The sequence below is a fragment of the Ahaetulla prasina genome, chromosome 6 (assembly GCF_028640845.1).
Source record: "Ahaetulla prasina isolate Xishuangbanna chromosome 6, ASM2864084v1, whole genome shotgun sequence".
Lineage (NCBI taxonomy): Eukaryota > Metazoa > Chordata > Lepidosauria > Squamata > Colubridae > Ahaetulla > Ahaetulla prasina.
This window is the reverse complement of record NC_080544.1, coordinates 19,102,228-19,121,815: the sequence shown is the minus strand read 5'-3', so window position 1 is coordinate 19,121,815 and position 19,588 is coordinate 19,102,228. Positions and strand designations below refer to the sequence as shown.

Below are 19,588 nucleotides of genomic sequence, written 5' to 3'. Positions count from 1 at the left end.
TGGTATGTTATTGTTTTTCCAAGTGTTTTCTAAGTTGCAAATGATGATAAAACTTTAAATGCATTCCTCATTCCATGTAATTGCAATTTTAATGTTTAATGTTTTAAACATTAGTGCAGACTTCAAAGAATTTGCCGATTTATTTACAAATGGGACAAGAAAGCCTTAAAGTATCATAAATAAACCACAATTTGACCCAACTCTATCCATCCTACTTTGCATCACTTGCTTTTGGAAATGGGATAAGAAAATTCACAATATGAAAAAATTGGGTAATTTATTGTGATAGCCTAGCTATGATTTTTAGTGTGATGGTCTCAAGATATACTGGAGTATATCCTTATCATTTCCAGCCATCATGTTATTCAATCATAGTGACTGGAAATTGTATATGTTATATTCCAATATATGTACAGTATATTGCCATAAAGAATTGTTAATCTAATTTTGCGAAGCTTCTCCTCTGGTAACATTGTATTGCTAATTAGGGCAGACAAAACCTTTGCCAGACCAATTCTTGTATATCTACATTGTATATGAGACATTAATATGATTGAGCGGGCCTAGAGGTATTTGACGAGAAGAGTACTCCACTCCTCCACTCACAAAAGAGTACTCCACTCCTCTACTTACAATAGAATCCCTTATGCCACCAGGCTTGAAATGTTGGCCTTGGGCACCCTGGAACTGCACTGCCTGTGGTCTGATCTAAGCATAGTACACAAAATTGTCTGCTACAACATCCTACCTGTCAACAACTTCTTCAGCGTCAACCTCAATAATAAATGGGCAAACAATCGACACAAACGCAAGGTAAACCGCTCCAAACTCGATTGCAGAAAATACGACTTCAGCAACCGAGTGGTCAGTTCCTAGAATGCTCTACCCGACTCCATTGTTACGTCCTCAAACCCTCTCAGCTTCAACCTTACACTATCTACCATGGACCTCACCCCATACCTAAGAGGTCCATAAAGGGGGTGTGCATAAGCGCACCAGCATGGCTTAGGACCGGGTTATTTACGGGATGGCCTACTGCCACCGTTTGCCTCCCACCGACCCGTGCGCTCTCATAGGGAGGGCCTCCTCAGGGTGCCGTCAGCCAAACAATGTTGGCTGGCGGCCCCCAGGGCGAGGGCCTTCTCCATGGGGGCTCCTACCCTCTGGAACGAACTTCCCCCAGGACTTCGACAACTTCCTGACCTCCGGACCTTCCGCCACGAGCTGAAGACGTATTTATTCTTCCACGCAGGACTGGCATAGAATTTTTACTATTAGTTTTAATTTTAATGGGATTTTATGGTTTTAATGTATTTTAACTAGGGGCCAAATTGAATAAGTTTTTTAATATTGGTTTTTATTTGTATTGTATTTATCTATTGTTGGTTTTTATCTGGCTATGAACCGCCCTGAGTCCTTCGGGAGAAGGGCAGTATAGAAATTAAATAATAATAATTATTATATTATTATTATTATTATTATTATTATTATTATTATTATTATTATTATTATTATTATTATTATTATTCCGTCCCTGTCCTACTGTCCCCATTTATTTGTATTCATTTCCCTCGTACATGTCCATGTTCATATTCATACCTGCTATCTTGTACATGTTTGACAAACTAATAAAATAAATAAAATATGTGTATGAGAGAAAGTTGTGTAGTGGCAGGGCTAAACCTAAAGGGTAAATAGTTTAAGATCTCAATCCTCCTCTCCCAGAAATCCTATGGATGCTCACATTCTGACTCTATTTTCTCCCTTGATGTAGCAAATTGGTACTTTTCACAGCTGCTATCTATCTTCCTGAGGCATGCCTTTGTCCAGCTTCTTCCATCAGATGCACAAAAGAGATAGGACTTCTACACCTTATGCAGGCAGAAGGGGGGAAAAAAAACAATAAAAAGGAAATTGCTGCTATCACACCACCTCCTGGCCCTGCCTGTTTAGGCATATGACTAAGGAAATTGATAGCTCCCTTTGTTTGAGAGATACTGTAGATCACTCTTACCAGGTGTATGCTGAATCAACTTTCATTTTAAAAAAAAGGGAGAAGAGAAAACATTCCTTTTTAAGTATTTACATAAAAAATATTGAGGGATAGAGGAGATTAAAAAAAAAACACAAAAAAGCTAAAATTATAGACGGGATGTTAAAAGAGCCTCTAACAACAATAACAAAAAATATCAGACCCCTGACTTAGATGATGGTTCAGATTTAAACTCCAAATTTCAACCAACAAATGATCTGTCTTACACGTTGGCAAAAAAAATCAGAACACAAAATACAAGCTGGATGGATACAACCTAACAGACGACCCTGTCAAAGACCTTGGAGTACTCGTCTCTGATGATCTAAATGCCAGAGCTCACTGTAACAGCATTGCTAAAAAAACCTATATGCTTATATATTATATAGTTATTTCATGCTTATACTTATATATACTGTGTGACAAAATAAATAAATAAATAAAAAATAAACTTTGCCATCTTCAATCTGACCTAAGCATAGTACATAAAATCATCTGCTATAATGTCCTACCAGCCAATGAATACTTCAGTTTCAACCAGAACAATACAAGAGCGCACAATAGATACAAACTCATGTAAACCGATCCAAACTAGACTGCAGAAAATATGACCTCAGTAACAGAATGGTTAATGCCTGGAATGCACTACCTTACTCTGTGGTTTCATCCCCAAATCCCCAAAACTTTACTCTTCGACTGTCAACTGTAGACCTCACCCCATTCCTAAGAGGTCTGTAAGGGGCGTGCATAAGCGCACCAGAATGCCTACCATCCCTGTTGTAATGTTTTCTTTTATTCGTATCCTTTACATGTATTTATAATTATGTTTACACTTGTGTCTGTCATAAAATACATGCTTGATGAAATAAAATAAAATAAATAGATTTCCAATGAAAGAAGGGACCAATGGCCATTAAAAACTTATTTTAAATTTCTAGATTTTGATTAGTAATTACTGAACACACATACCCCTATCAAACTATAAGGATGGATTTGCCATGTAAGAGTTATACGGAACACAGGAAAATATGCAGTTTCTCCTTTGGGGTAAAGTTCTGTGTATGTAATGCTTGCGCCCCTCCTTATTTTAAACCTAGTGATGAGTTTATTGCAATTTGCCATGTTCCTCCATTTCATTATTACCTGGCCTCCTTTTATGTGAAAATTTAATCTGCAACTTTCTTCATGAAAACCATGTCCCTATCAGCAAGCCAGGCTATTTTTAGACAAGAATATTTTTAGTCCTTTTATCACTGCTTTATTTCTTTGGTTTCAGTGACATCCTCCAACTGTTAGTTCCTCTTATTGTATAAGCACAATCAATTACACAATTTTCAAAACTATATAGCAAAAAAGAAGAAGAAGAAGTTGTTAAAATTAAACACTTCCAGGATACAAATAACACCCCCTATAAAAAGATTTTTTAAAAAAATCACAATAAGTTTGAAGGTGGCTATATTTTTTGAATCTCCTGTCTCTCCTGAAATCTCATGTCATGCTTACATGTAGTTGTTGAGTTGATTTATGAGCCACCCAGATCTCTGCTGTGATTCTCTGCAGTGTACAAAGATTAAAGCCATCATAACAATATATAAGCCAGGATGCCACAGTTAAAATAACACCCCCAACCAAGAAAACCCATCACCAGCAGAACTCACCTAACTCCTGGTCGAAATATCTGGCGGGACAACCAGGTCTTCGATTCCTTATGGAAGGTTAACAGGAATATATTATGCTATATCCCTGAAGTGCACTCGGAGACTCCAGTTAGTCCAGAATGCAGCTGCGCGGGTGATTGAGGGCGAATCACGTTGCTCCCGGGTAACACCACTCCTGCGCAGTCTGCACTGGCTACCTGTGGTCTTTCGGGTGCGCTTCAAGGTGCTGGTTACCACCTTTAAAGCGCTCCATGGCTTAGGGCCCGGGTACTTACGGGACCGCCTGCTGTTACCTCATGCCTCCCACCGACCCGTGCGCTCTCACAGAGAGGGTCTTCTCAGGGTGCCGTCCGCCAAGCAATGTCGGCTGGCGGCCCCCAGGGGAAGGGCCTTCTCTGTGGGAGCACCTACTCTCTGGAACGAACTGCCCCCCGGTTTACGCCAATTACCCGACCTTCGGACCTTTCACCGGGAATTGAAAACCTATCTATTTATCCAAGCGGGACTGGCCTGAATTTTAAATTTTTAAATTTTTAAATTTTTTTTCAATTTTAATAATTTTATTGGGTATTTTAATATGGTCAATTTGACAGTTTTAATTTCGGCCTTTTTGAATAAGTTTTAATTGTTATTTTAAGTTTGTATATTTAACTGTTTTAATGTAGGCTGTACACCGCCCTGAGTCCTTCGGGAGAAGGGCGGTATAAAAGTTTAAATAATAAATAAATAAATAAATAAAATAAAATATTGATTTTTCTGAAGATTTGTGATGGAGCAAATATGGTGAAAGAACTAATCTATTTATTTATTTATTTATTTATTTATTTATTACAAACATATCAAATCAATGCATGAACAGTGTGGCACCTGGGTGTTATACATTCTAATAGAAATAAAACTGGTAGAATTAATCATAGTTATTACATGCAATCAATTTATATATTTCTAATCAGGATACCCATTTATCTTACGGTGCAATTTGTCATTGTTCAATTATTCCGTGTTTTCTCTTACTACTTTTATTTTATTATATAAAAGTATATACACTAATATTCCGCCTTGTCTTGTTTTTTCTATCACTTATTCTAACTTTTAATCATGTCACCCTTTACTAAAATACTTTTTCTTTCTATCCTATTCATGTCACCTTCCTAAAAAAAGAAAAGAAAAGGAGAGAGAAAAGGAGAAGCAAATCAGAACAACATCAAAAAGAAAAAATCATCTATCCATCGTCTCTTGCCCGCTTCAATACTTTAATTGCTATGCTTTTTTTGACTTGCCTCCCAGATTCCTCTCTTGGATCTTTATCTCTGACTGCCTCTGCTTTTTGGCTGTTCAGTCTAAATATTTCTCCCACCTCTACCCTCTTCCACTGCCTAATTTCCAAAATTTCTGCCCAAGCCCTAAACTAATTTTATTGGGAATAGGTGATACTGTGTTAAATAGCATTTAGGGCTGCTACTATAGAATAAGTTGAATCTAGCACAATTATTTATTTATTTATTTATTTGTCACAACAGTATATAAAAGTATAAGCATGAAATAACTATACGATATATAAGCATATATATAAGAATAAGCATGGAATAACTATATGAATTGGCTATAATCAAAGGGAACATTAGGACAGGAACGGTAGGCACGCTGGTGCTCTTATGCATGCCCCTTACAGACCTCTTAGGGATGGAGTGAGGTCAATAGTAGATAGTCTTTGGTTAAAGCTTTGGGGATTTTGGGAAGAGACCACAGAGTCTGGTAGTGCATTCCAGGCATTAACAACTCCGTTTCTGAAGTCATATTTTCTGCAATCAAGATTGGAACGGTTCACATTAAGCTTAAATTTATTGTATGCTCGTGTATTAGAGTAACTGTGAGAAGGATCTTGGAGTCCTAGTGGACAGTCATTTTAATATGAACCAGCCATGTGCTGCACCAATCCCAAAAGCCAATGATTGCCTTCAAAAGATGTGGGTGCTCCGTCACTGGAGACTTTTAAGAAGAGACTTGATGGCCACTTGAATGGTATAGGACAGTGATGGCTAACCTTTTTGCCATCGTGTGCCAGGAGTGGGGGGCGAAGGGAGGTCACACACATGTGCCCTCACTCATAATTCTATATGCCCCGCCCCTGCACATGCGTGCATGATCCCCCAACTCCCCCAACTGCTCCTGGCACCTGATGGCACAGTGGGCTGAATCAGCCCATTTTTCTCTCTCCCCAGGCTCCAGAACCTTTCTAGGAGCTTGGGGAGACTGAAATAGCCTTCCCCACCCACCTAGCGGCCCTCCGAAGGCCGGAAACGGCCCATTTGCCAATTTCTGGTGGGACTAGAAGTTGGCAAACTGCCCATTTCTGGCCTCCAGTAGGCCTCCGGAGTGGGGGGAGACCATTTTGGCCCACCCCAAGCTCCTAGAAAGGCTCTGGAGGCTGGGGAGAGCAGAAAACGAGCCTTCCGGTCCCACTGGAAGTCAGCAAGTGAGCCATTTCTGGTCTCCAAAGGATCTTCGGGGGTGGGGGAGGCCGTTTTTGCCCTCCCCAAACTCCCAGAAAGGCTCTGAGCCTGGGAAGAGAGAAAAACGGGCCTTCCCCACCACCCTCCAAGGCACTCTGGAGGCAGGAAACAGCCTGTTAGAATAGAATAGAATAGAATAGAATAGAATAGAATAGAATAGAATAGAATAGAATAGAATAGAATAGAATAGAATTTATTGGCCAAATGTGATTGGACACACAAGGAATTTGATTTGGTGCATATGCTCTTAGTGTACATAAAAGAAAAAAAAATACCTTCATCAAAGGTACAACATTTACAACACAAATGATGGTCATAGGTTGCAATTTAACCCTTAATGATAGCAACAAAAAGTTGCAGTCATACAGTCATAAGTGGAAAGAGATTGGTGATGAAAACGATGAGAAGATTAATAGTAGTGTAGATTTAGTAAATAGTTTGACAGTGTTGAGGGAATTATTTGTTTAGCAGAGTGATGGCCTTCGGGAAAAAACTGTCCTTGTGTCTAGTTGTTCTAATGTGCAATGCTCTATAGCGTTGTTTTGATGGTAGGAGTTAAAACAGTTTATGTCCAGGATGTGAGGGATCTGTAAATATCTTCTTGATTCATGCAGTATACAGGTCCTCAATGGAAGGCAGGTTGGTAGCAATTATTTTTTCCCTACTTCCAGTGTTTCCCTACTTCCAGTGTTTCCCTACTTCCAGTGGGGCCAGAAGCCCTGATGCATGTGCCAGAGCTGAGCTTGCGCGCCCACCAATATGGCTACGCATGCTACCTGTAGCACTTGTGCCATAGGTTCACCATATATAGTGTCTCTTGCTTGAGCAGCGGTTTGGACTAGAAGACCTCCAAAGTCTCTTCCAACTCTGTTATTCTGTTACTCTATTACTAAAACCTTATGAGAATACCAGGAGACAGGGAAACTTCAAGGCAACGCGGAAGGTCACCACTTGACTTCATTGCAGTCATATCGTTTTCTCTGCTTATACCTTCTAACCCATTGTTATCTTTAAAAAAAACCAAGCACTAGACAATCTGAAAACTACATCAGATAAAATGCATGCTTCAAATTGGTTGTGGCTGAAAGAGACTGCAGCAGGAAGTCGCTTTCATCCTGATTAATTTGCAATGGGTAAGAGATAATCTTTAATCAAATGGAGAGAACAATTTTATTAATTGCACACATGGCTAAATTAAAGCTGCATTCCTGTTTTAAATTGTATTAGTTGCAGGCATTATCTATGTTTACTGCTTAAGCTGTTCCTGTCCTGGGCTCTTGCCAGCTTGACTAAGCTGATTTAAGGAAATCTTGTCAGAACTTATAGAATTTTGGCAGCCATTCCAGGACTTCTGTGCATGTGTAACTGACTGAGACAGAACACAGCCCTGTCTTCAACATTTTTTTAAATTTCATTTTGTCACAACAGTATACAAACATCGATATAAAACAACAACACATCATATAAGAAATATAGATATATATATATATATATATATATATATATATATATATATATATATATATATATATATATATATATATATATAGATATATATATATAAGCAAAAGAATGCAATAACTATGTTAATTTGATATAATGAAAAGGAACAATAGGACAGGAACGGTAGGCACTTTTGTGGTCTTATGCACGCCCCTTATAGTCCTCTTAGGAATGGGGTGAGATCAAAAGTAGACAGTTTTTAGTTGAAGATTTTGGGATTTTGAGTAGAGACTATGGAGTCAGGTAATGAGTTCCAAGCGTTAACAACTCTGTTACAGAAGTCATATTTTCTGCAATTAAGTTTGAATCTATTGTTTGCTCTTGTATTATTGCAATTGAAGCTGAAGTAGTCTTTTACAGGAAGGATATTGCAATAGATGATTTTGTGTGTTAAACACAGGTCATGTCAGAGTCAGTGGAGTTCTAAATTTTCTAATCCCAGGATTTCAAGTCTGGTGGCATAAGGTATTTTGTTGTTTACGGAGGAGCGAAGAACTCTTCTAGTAAAATATTTCTGGACATGTTCGATTGTATTAATATCAGAGATGTGGTATGGGTTCCAGACAGATGAGCTGTATCCAAGAATAGGTCTGGCAAATGTTTTGTATGCTCTGATTAGTAGTGTAGAGTTTTTGGAAAAGAAGCTGCGTAAAATTAGGTTTACAACTCTTAAAGCCTTTTTTGCTATGTAGTTGCAGTGGGCTTTGGCATTTAGGTCATTTGATATGAAAACTCCAAGGTTTTGACAGGGTGGGGGTCGTCAGTAAGGTAATGTTCGTCAAGCTTGTACTTGGGTTCTTTTTTCCATGTGGGTGTGAGTGTATATTCATGGTTTGGGACATCATTCAATTTTACTTCCCTTTCTTAATTTATTGTTTCCTCCTAACATCTTCTGGGTAAACTTGGCTTAATTAGGACTTTCCAGAACTCAGTTTAAGTACAAATTTCAGGTGTAGACAAAGAAAACACAAAGGGGTTTCCTTTTATGAGAAACCACAGTCAGTATCCCATGTACCTAAAGATCTCAGTTTATTTCAAAGCAAATCTGACTAGACCAATTCTCGAATACAGCACATCTGTCTGGAACCCGCACTGCATATCAGACATTAATACAATTGAGCGAGCCCAGAGATATTTCACAAGAAGAGTCCTCTACTCTTCTGCTCACAACAAAACACCTTATGCCACCAGGCTTGAAATTTTGGGCTTAGACAATTTAGTACTATGCCACCTTCGGTCTGAGCGTAGTACACAAAATTATCTGCTACACTGTCCTTACTTGTCAATGACTATTTCAGCTTCAACCACAACAATACACGAGCACACAATAGATACAAACTTAGGGTAAACTGCTCCAAACTCGATTGCAGAAAATATGACTTCAGCAACAGAGTGGTCAGTGCCTGGAATGCACTACCTGACTTTGGTTTCATCCCAAAAACCCCAAAATTTGAACCTAAGGCTGGCTACTGTAGATCTCACCCTATTCTTAAGAGGTCTGTAAGAGGCGTGCATAAGCGCACCAGCGTGCCTTCCGTCCCTGTCCTACTGTCCCCATTTATTCATATCCATTTCCTGTATTCATAATCATGTTTATACTTATATAGACTAGACTAGACTAGACTATTTATTTATTTATTTATTTTGTCACAACATTATATATAAACACATATAATGAAAGAAAACAATAGGACAGGAACAGTAGGCACTTTTGTGCACTTATGCATGCCCCTTATAGTCCTCTTAGGAATGGGGTGAGGTCAATGGTAAACAGTTTTTGGTTAAAGATTTTGGGAGTTTGAGAAGAGACCACAGAGTCGGGTAGTGTGTTCCAAGCATTAACAACTCTGTTACAAAAGTCATATTTTCTGCAGTCAAGATTGAAGCGGTTAACATTAAGTCTGAATCTATTGTTTGCTCTTGTATTATTACGATTGAAGCTGAAGTAGTCTTTAACAGGAAGGACATTGCAATAGATGAACCTGTGTGTTAAACACAGGTCATGTCTGAGTCGGCGGAGTTCTAAGTTTTCTAATCCCAGGATTTCAAGTCTGGAGGTATAAGGTATTTTGTTGTTTACAGAGGAGCGGAGAACTCTTCTTGTAAAATATTTCTGGACTGGACTAGACTGGACTGGACTAGACTAGACTAGACTAGACTAGACTAGACTAGACTAGACTAGACTAGAATAGAATAGAATAGAATAGAATAGAATAGAATTCAATTCTTTATTGGCCAAGTGTGCATATGAGTCTTGATGCATATCTACATGCTTAACATATACATGCTTGACAAATAAAATAAAGTTTTCCACCAAAGCAGTACCTGAAAGAAAAGCATTGGGGTGAGATAGGAAAGAGTAGAGAATATACCAAGAACAGCAACTTCTGCTAGTCATACTGTGACATCTATTTCCTGCTTCTCCCTAGAAAATACAAAGAGAGAAGGAAAAAGAAAATCCATTGGTTCCTAATTGTGCACACACACAAAAAAAGGCACCACTTTTGCCAATCACAAAAGGGGGGAGATGCTCAAATCACATCAAGTATATTACAGTCAAAGACCAGAGCCCAGAAGAAATGAAAACACTCAATGAATATCCAGTCAAAATTCTAGAATAAAATAATAACTAACAGATAAAACCTATATTAAAATCACAATTTGGCATCCGGTCCGTCCATTACACATGGCCTAAGTATTATATAATATCAATCCTTAAACTGTGAGGATTAAATACTAAAATGCAAAAAAAAAAAGTAAATGCAAAAAAGGTTTGCTACATTAGTTGCGTAAAATAGCTGTGGTGGAATAATCACGTGTTTCCGGCAAGTCCCCAGTGCTGCCGCGCAGAATCTAGCCACCTGCGCTGTAATCACAGTCTGTGGAGCAGAACAAGTTCAGGAAGGGTGGGGAAAGCATGTGTGGTACTGTATGTGTTCAGAAAGAAGAATGTAGTTCTGCAAGCAAAGCAGAGGGGGGTTTCAGCAGATTCTGACCAGTTCTGGAGAACCGGTAGCGGAAATTTTTAGTAGTTTGGAAAACCGGAAGTAAAAATTCTGACTGGCTCCGCCCCCAAACTTTAAAAGTTTGAAGAAACTAAAAACTCAACTATGCTTGGCAGATACAGTAGATACAAACTCAAGGTAAACTGCTCCAAACTCGATTGCAGAAAATATGACTTCAGCAACGGAGTGGTCAATGCCTGGAATGCACTACCCGACTCTGTAGTTTCTTCCCAAAACTTTAAAAGTTTGAAGAAACTAAAAACTCAACTATGCTTGGCAGATACAGTAGATACAAACTCAAGGTAAACTGCTCCAAACTCGATTGCAGAAAATATGACTTCAGCATCAGAGTGGTCAATGCCTGGAATGCACTACCCGACTCTGTAGTTTCTTCCCCAAAACTTTAAGCTTAAACTGACTCCTGTTGATCTCACCCCATTCCTAAGAGGTCTGTAAGGGGCGTGCATAAGTGCACCTGCATGCCTACCATCCCTGTCCTAATATTCCTTTTTTACTTACTCTTTTCATGTATCCAAATTATGTTTATGAATATAAATGTCCATTATATTTGATGGACAAATAAATAAATAAAATAAAATAAAATTTTATTTATTTATTTATTTATTTATTTTATCACATTTATATACCGCCCTATCTCCCTAGGGACTCAGGGCGGTTCACAGGCGAATAAAAATACATATAAATACAAACTAAATTACAATTAAAAAACTTATTCTACTGCCGAATTATTAAAAAACAATATAAATAATAAAACCCATTAAAAAACCAGTATAAATTTAAAATCTAATCCAGTCCTGCGCAGATGAATAAGTGTGTTTTAAGCTCGCGACGGAAGGTTCGGAGGTCCGGAAGTTGACGAAGTCCTGGGGGGAGTTCGTTCCAGAGGGTGGGAGCCCCCACAGAGAAGGCCCTTCCCCTGGGTGTCGCCAGACGGCATTGCTTAGCTGACGGCACCCTGAGGAGTCCCTCTCTGTGAGAGCGCACGGGTCGGTGAGAGGTATTCGGTAGCAGTAGGCGGTCCCGTAAGTAACCCGGCCCTATGCCATGGAGCGCTTTAAAGATGGTTACCAACACCTTGAAGCGCACCCGGAAGGCCACAGGTAGCCAGTGCAGTCTGCGCAGGATAGGTGTCACACGGGAGCCACGAGGGGCTCCCTCTATCACCCGCGCAGCCGCATTCTGAACTAACTGAAGCCTCCGGATGCCCCTCAAGGGGAGCCCCATGTAGAGAGCATTGCAGTAATCCAGACGAGACGTCACGAGGGCGTGAGTGACCGTGCATAAGGCATCCCGGTCTAGAAAGGGGCGCAACTGGCGCACCAGGCGAACCTGGTAAAACGCTCTCCTGGAGACGGCCGTCAAGTGATCTTCAAAAGACAGCCGTTCATCCAGGAGGACGCCCAAGCTGCGCACCCTCTCCATCGGGGCCAATGACTCGCCTCCAACAGTCAGCTGTGGACTCAGCTGACTGTACCGGGATGCCGGCATCCACAGCCACTCTGTCTTGGAGGGATTGAGCTTGAGCCTGTTTCTCCCCATCCAGACCCGTACGGCTTCCAAACACCGGGACAGCACTTCGATAGCTTCGTTGGGGTGGCCCGGTGTGGAAAAGTACAGCTGGGTGTCATCAGCGTACAGCTGGTACCTCACACCGAAGCCACTGATGATCTCACCCAGCGGCTTCATATAGATGTTGAACAGAAGGGGCGAGAGAATCGACCCCTGCGGCACCCCTCACTTGTGGGGTTTTTCCTGATATTTTCTCAGACTTAAAACATTGTAAATATGACAAAACATCCCACATTCCAAAGTTAAGTCTTGAATATGAAATAAAAACCCTCCCTGCCCCCATTTTGTTTCTTGCTTGCTTCAATGTCTATCAACTTGCTTCTAACACTCAGGCATCTTTCAATTGGTTTGTTACAGGCTTTGATAACATTCATAACACCGCGCGATGTTATGTTACCTAATAAAATAGCAAGCATCGTTTTATCACCGGTGTCACTGAAGATGAGCAAGGATGATGGAAAGTCAGTTAAGGACAAAACTATTACGCGCTAAGAAAAACATTGTTACCAACCTGGTAGGGAAGGTTAGGGCTGCTTAAAATTCCTTGCTACAGGGCAGTTATGGTTTATACGTTTTAATGTAATACCATCCCTATGTGTTGCACTTTCTTGAATTGTGTTTACTTGGGCTCTTTGTTGGGAGTTGTTTCTTTTGGGTAAGGCTGACAAAAGGTGTACTATGCACACAGTTAATGAGGACATTTGATGCTGCTGTATGTTGTTCATGGACCGCATTCCCGCAAAGAGTCTACTGCTGTTGCTTCCGCTCTGTTCTCTGTTCTATTTGTCAAGGCAGTTCAGGTTGCAGAGGGGTCGTTAAATTTTATTTTTTATTTTATTTATTTTATTTGTCACAACAGTATATATAAGCATAAGTATGAAATAACTATAAGATATATAAACATATGTATTAGCATAAGTATGTAATAACTATATTAATTGGATATAATGAAAGGAAACATTAGGACAGGAACGGTAGGCACGCTTGTGCTTTTATGCACGCCCCTTACAGACCTCTTAGGAATGGGGTGAGGTCAATAGTCGACAGTTTTTGGTTAAAGCTTTGGGGATTTTGGGAAGAGACCACAGAGTCTGGTAGTGTATTCCAAGTATTAACAATTCTGTTACTGAAGTCATATTTTCTGCAATCAAGATTGGAGTGGTTCACATTAAGCTTAAATCTATTGTGTGCTCGTGTATTGTTGCAATTGAAGCTGAAGTAGTCTTCAACGGGAAGGACATTGTAATAGATGATTCTATGAGTTAAACTCAGGTCATGTCGAAGGCGGCGGAGTTCTAAGTTTTCTAAACCCAGGATTTCAAGTCTGGTGGCATAAGGTATTTTGTTGTAATCAGAGGAGTGGAGATCTCTTCTTGTAAAATATTTCTGGACACGTACAATTGTATTAATGTCTGAAATGTATTAATGTCTGAAATTTGTTTTATTGTTGATAGGGGGATTTAAAACTGTTTATGGCTTTCTTTAACCACTTTGTATAATTTTTGTAGGCTAAACACGTGCTTTTTGTAGTTGGTTTAGAACTAAAAAAACAACAACAGAGAAACAAGGGTAGTTAACATTATTTGGTATGGTGCATCACTCAAAATGTTCTGAATTTTGTGGTACCGAAACACGGAATTCTCAGAAATTTGTCAAGTGAAGGCGTTTTTCTTCAAGTCCTGAACAGTTTTTTAAAAACCCATTTTATGTACAAATTTTCTTTGCCTCAATGGTATTTTAAAGTGTGGGAAATAGCATTACCTAAAAAATAGCAAATCAGCAACGGTTTTAAAGATTTCATCTATTAATAATTTTTTTACTATTATTGTTATTATTTGTATTATTCCTATTTTTTTTCTTTACCATTACCTTAAAAATTTTCTTGTTAGCAATCATGTAAAATTCAGAAATTCAAAGAATATGAATCTACTCTATCGGTATTTTGTTGTTACTATTAAATTAGATGTTTATTTTTCCTAAATGTTTCTATTATTAGTAACGATAGTAGTTATAATATTGGTAAGTAGTAGTAATAGTAACTGTATTTTTAATTCTGTCTGAGTTCTTGAAGGCAAGGTAAGATCACAGTCTACTGATCAAACAAATAAATAGAAATAAAAAATTAACATTCTGAAAGTCCTTAATGTTTAATACTAATGGTTTATTAGTATCAATAAAACAAATAATTTTGTTATGACCATGATATCTACATGCCTATTGGAAAAAAAATCCTAATAATTCATATTAACAAAACTACTGTATTTTTCAGAGTATAAGACGCTCCGGACTATAAGACGCACCTACCTTTTTTGGTGAAGAAAACAAGAAAAAGAAATCTGCCTCTGCCTCCCAGCAATTTTGCCTCGTTGCAGCAAACAACAAACAGCTATTTTACTTTCATTTTCATTTTCAGCACAGCTTGATTAGCACAAGGAAAAAAAAAATCTGCTCCCAGCAATTTACCTCCTTGCAGCAAGCAGCAGAGGCCCGCGCTGTAATAGGCAATGGCAATCCCTGCAGCCTGAAACAGCTGAGAGTCGGGAGGCTGATCCAACCAACAATCAACTTGTGCTAATTAGGCTGTGCTGAAGCTGAAATGGGCAGTTTCTTCTCGCTGCTTGCTGCAAGGAGGTAAATTGCTGGGAGGCAGAGGCCAAAGGGTGGGGGCCAGTGGGTGGGCAAGGCTGCACTTAGTGTTTAAGATGCACCTAAATTTTCACTCCTTTTTAGGGAGGGAAAGGTGTGTCTTATACTCTGAAAAATATGGTACATTGTAATTCAGAATTCTGAATATTTCAGTTTGAGACCGGGGAGAAGCCTCTTCATTTCTGCCCTCTGCTTCTATACCTTTATTTGTTCATCTAATTTCAGTACAGTCTCTACTAATGCCTGTATGTTCATTCCATGACCTATCTTCATCTTTCTGGCATTACTTCCTCCTTCTCCCCCCCCCCCAAAAAAGAGGAAGGATATAGGGAAGGTATGGGCAGCATGCTTTTAAGTTTAGCTAAGACTACAAGTTGCCCAGATACAATAATCAGATTAATATGCAGTATTCAGATTCAGGAACAAAAATAGATATATTCCTGATCCTCCCTGTCTTCAACTGAGCTGACGAAGTATTTTATTAACCCAAGGACTTGCCTGAAGCTATTATTCTTTGATGTCCTTTAGCTAAATCTCAAGAAGATAGTCCATCAAATTTATATATACATTGGCTCTTGGAAAGTATGTATGTATGTGTGTGTGTGTGTGTGTGTGTGTGTGTGTGTGTGTGTGTGTGTGTGTTTACACAATTTAGGCCAGCTTATAAATAAGGAAAGTTCAGGAACATTGATGATCATTTCATGAATTTCATGAATTACTTTTCAACTAAATTTCATTTTCGTTAAATTGAAGAATGGTTTCAGAAAGGCAAAATAAACTTGAAACATGCTAGTTGTAAGCCAGTCTCAACTCAATGCTGTTCACAATTAAAATAGAGGAGTTTAAAAGTCATTCAACAGCCACTTTTTAAAAAATTTATTTGACAGTGATTCCAGAATTTATTACTCAAGTCAACACCGCGCTGGAAAACTTAAGCAGGAATACGATTCATCTGTTTGATGATAATCAATTTGTTGACATCTCTAAGAAGATTTACGACACAGTTCATGACATTAGATGTTCAGTTATGATGATTCGGGTAAGTGTTTGATTCTTTCATTCATTTCTAATTAACAGATGTGTCATTAATATTGCTATGCAACATTAATATGGGCAGAAACTAAACAAAATTAATGTGGAAGTAGCAGTTTCCGGGGTATTTTTTGAGTATAATGAAAAGTATATGAATGCTGCTGAATAAAATCGCATTATCGCATCATGGATGTACTGTATCTACTACAGGTAAAAAAAATGCACTGTACATTTCTTCCCGATGTCCCAGGATTTTTCTTCCTTCTTTAAAGATATATTTGTTGTGTCTCGTCCGATCTCACCACAGCCAGGGCCTTCTTATCTGCTTCCGAACACGGAGGAATGTCCTAGTATGCTTCCCGGCCCCAGCCCTGGCTCCATGCCCAGACAGGCTGAAGAGGAGGAAGTATCTCCAGCCCCCAGCTCTGGCTCCATGCCCAGGCAAACGGAGCAACTAGACCGCTCCCCCTCCTCCACAGCATGTGAGCCTGAGGGAGGTCAATTGCCAACAGCTGCAGACTGGAGTGACCCTCGCGTCAGAAGACTTGATAGACAGAGGCAACAGAAGGAAGGGAGGGGCAGGCCTGGATAAGTGCTGAGTCATAGAGCCACACCCCATGGCCTATATAAAGGACCTGCTTTCTGGCATTCTCTGAGTCAGGCAAAGTCTAAACGTATCTTGCTGAAGTCACTTTCTGGTCTCCTGCCTGCCCTGAGGACTTTGCTAGGACTTTGGCAAGAGCTGCAGAGGCACACCTGATTCGGATTTCCCTGATCCGGCTGTCAGCGGAGGAGTGGGACACGACAATACTGTAAATAGATAATGATGAGAAATACCTCTTCAAGCTGTAAATGTATCTTATTTCTAAATACTCCCCACATGGAATCAGCATGTGGGGAGGCTATCCTGCCCTTAGAGTAAAGTATAAATCAATCACTGGGTTTCAGATACCCACAAACCACGCACAGGGCTAGAACCGTATTCAGGTCCACTCCCAGCAGCATGGTGCTTGAATCTGAAAATTGGTGAATATTCTTCTTTGATGTCCCAAAGACGCTTTTTCAAGAGGCAACCGGATTTTCTGGTATTTATTTATTTATTTATTTATTTATTTGTCAAACATGTACAAGGTATGAATACGAACATGGACATGAACGAAGGAAATGAATACTGTTGTGTCTGCGCCCCCCCGAGCTGGTCCTCCTGCCAGAAAGTGACTTGGAGCCAGCCTGCTGCTAGAAAGTGACTTGGATAGTGAGGGGGAAGGGCCGTCAGGACTTACCACAGGAGCACCGGCTTCCCTGGCTCAGTTCCAGGAGCCAGAGGCAAGCCAGGGGGAAGAGATAACTAGGCCTCCGTCCCCTGACTCTTCCCACCCCCCCAGGCCACGCCTCCAGACCCAGCTGATGGCAATCAGGCCTGGCTGGACCCTAGGTTTCGTAGGCAGGAGAGGAGGGAACAACAGAAGCAGGGGTGGGGCAGGCCTAGGAAGTGCTAAGTCATGGAGCCACACCCCATAGGATATAAAGGCAGCAAGAGCTGCTGTGCCTCTTTGTAGCAGGCAAATTAACTGCTTAACTAAGAGCTGAAGTACTGTTTGACTCATCGGCGTCGAGGGAGATAACAGAGACACTTGGCAAGCGCTCGCTATTTTGCTGCCAGAGCTGATAGTGCCGGCTAATTAAGCCATCGCTCGACGGAGGCGAAGAGGGACAGAACAAATACCAATAAATGGGGACAGTAGGACAGAAACGGTAGGCACGCTGGTGCATTTATGCATGCCCCCTTTATGAACTGCTTAGGAATGGGGTGAGGTCCACGGCAGACAGTTTAAGGTTGAAGCTGCGGGGGCTTGATGATGTAACAACGGAGTCAGGTAGAGCATTCCAGGCATTGACCACTCTGTTGCTGAAGTCGTATTTTCTGCAATCGAGTTTAGAGCGGTTTACCTTGAGTTTGTACCGATTGTTTGCCTATGTATTATTGAGGTTGCAGCTGAAGAAGTCATTGAAAGATAAGACATTGTAGCAGACAGTTTTGTGTACATAATTTTGTGTATTTTGTCCAAGCTCAAAATTTCAAGCCTGGTGGCATAAGGGATTCTATTGTGAATAGAGGAGTGGAGTACTCTTCTCTGAAATACCTCTGGACCCGCTCAATCATATTAATGTCCGATATACAGACATTTTCTTTGAAGATGTTTTGCTTCTCATCCAAGAAGCTTCTTCAGCTCTGGAAGCTTCTTCAGTTCTTCAGAGCTGAAGAAGCTTCTTGAATGAGAAGTGAAACATCTTCAAAGAAAAACCAGAAAGTCCAGTTTTTTTTGTTTTGTTTTTTATTTATTTACATTTATATCCCGCCCTTCTCCGAAGACTCAGGGCGGCTTACAGTGTATAAGGCAATAGTCTCATTCTATTTGTATATTTACAAAGTCAACTTATTGCCCCCCCCAACAATCTGGGTCCTCATTTTACCTATCTTATAAAGGATGGAAGGCTGAATCAACCTTGGGCCGGGCTTGAACCTGCAGTAATTGCAGGCTGCTGTGTTCTAATAACAGGCTTCTAACAGCCTGAGCTACCACGGCCCTTGAAAAAGCATCTTTAGGACAACCATGATCTGGATGACTGAAAATCGCAATAAACTCTCTTCTCTGATCTACATTGAAAGACAAACTGGTGGGGCTACATTGAGTTAAACAGAATCAGTCTTTCCCATGCAGTCATTTATTTGAAATCAGGCTCCTCTTCCAGCCTTCTGTTCCATTCCACAGAAAGCCAAGGCAGTATGCAGCAAAGAAACAGCTAAACCTTAAAATGTGAAACACGTTATAGTGTAACAGTGACTTTTCATCCTACTTCACTTCTCACTGCTTTTCATTCAGTGGTAGGATTCAAAAAATTTTCCTACTGGTTCTGTGGGGCTTGGTGGCCATGGCATTGCTTGGTGGCCATGGCTTGGTGGCCATGGCTTGGTGGCCATGGCATGGCTTGGTGGGCGTGGCATGGCTTGGTGGGCGTGGCTTGGTGGCCATGGCTTGGTAGGCGTGGTAGGGGAAGGATACTGTAAAATCTCCATTCCCTCCCTACTCCAGGGGATGGATACGGTAAAATCTCCATTCCCTCCCCACTCCAGGGAAAGGTTACTGCAAAATCCCCATTTCCTCCCGATCAGCTAGGACTTGGGAGGTAGAGAATAGATGGGGGCGGGGCCAGTCAGAGGTGGTATTTACCGCTTCTCTGAACTACTCAAAATTTCCACTACCGGTTCTCCTGAACTGGTCAGAACCTGCTGAATACCACCTCTGTTTTCATTGCTCCTTCCTTTTGTCGTCCATAATCTCTCCTCATGGGTGTTCCATTTTCTATTCATACTTCTGTCTTTTGGGTCCTATTTTCAGGTGCTCTGTTTTTTCATGCCTTTTTCCTGTACAAGCACATTCTTTACTAGATGCCGCTGCACAACTACTACACATACAGAATGACATTGTCTTGCTCCTCCCAACTTACCAATAGTCGTCATCCTCTGCAACAGTGTTCCTCAACTTTGACAACTTGAAAATGTGTAGACTTTTAAGTCCCAGAATTTCCCAGTCAGCATACTGGGAG

At 40.3% G+C, this 19,588-nt stretch overlaps 1 protein-coding gene across 1 annotated transcript in view; it reads left to right on the top strand.

The window, feature by feature from the left end:
• The window catches only part of CTNNA3 (catenin alpha 3), a 1,121,082-nt gene that overhangs the window by 871,780 nt on the left and 229,714 nt on the right, over positions 1-19,588 (top strand). The window contains exon 13 of the mRNA XM_058187693.1: positions 15,835-15,986. Coding sequence (XP_058043676.1) covers positions 15,835-15,986 — 152 coding nt within the window. The remainder of the gene's footprint in view (positions 1-15,834; positions 15,987-19,588) is intronic.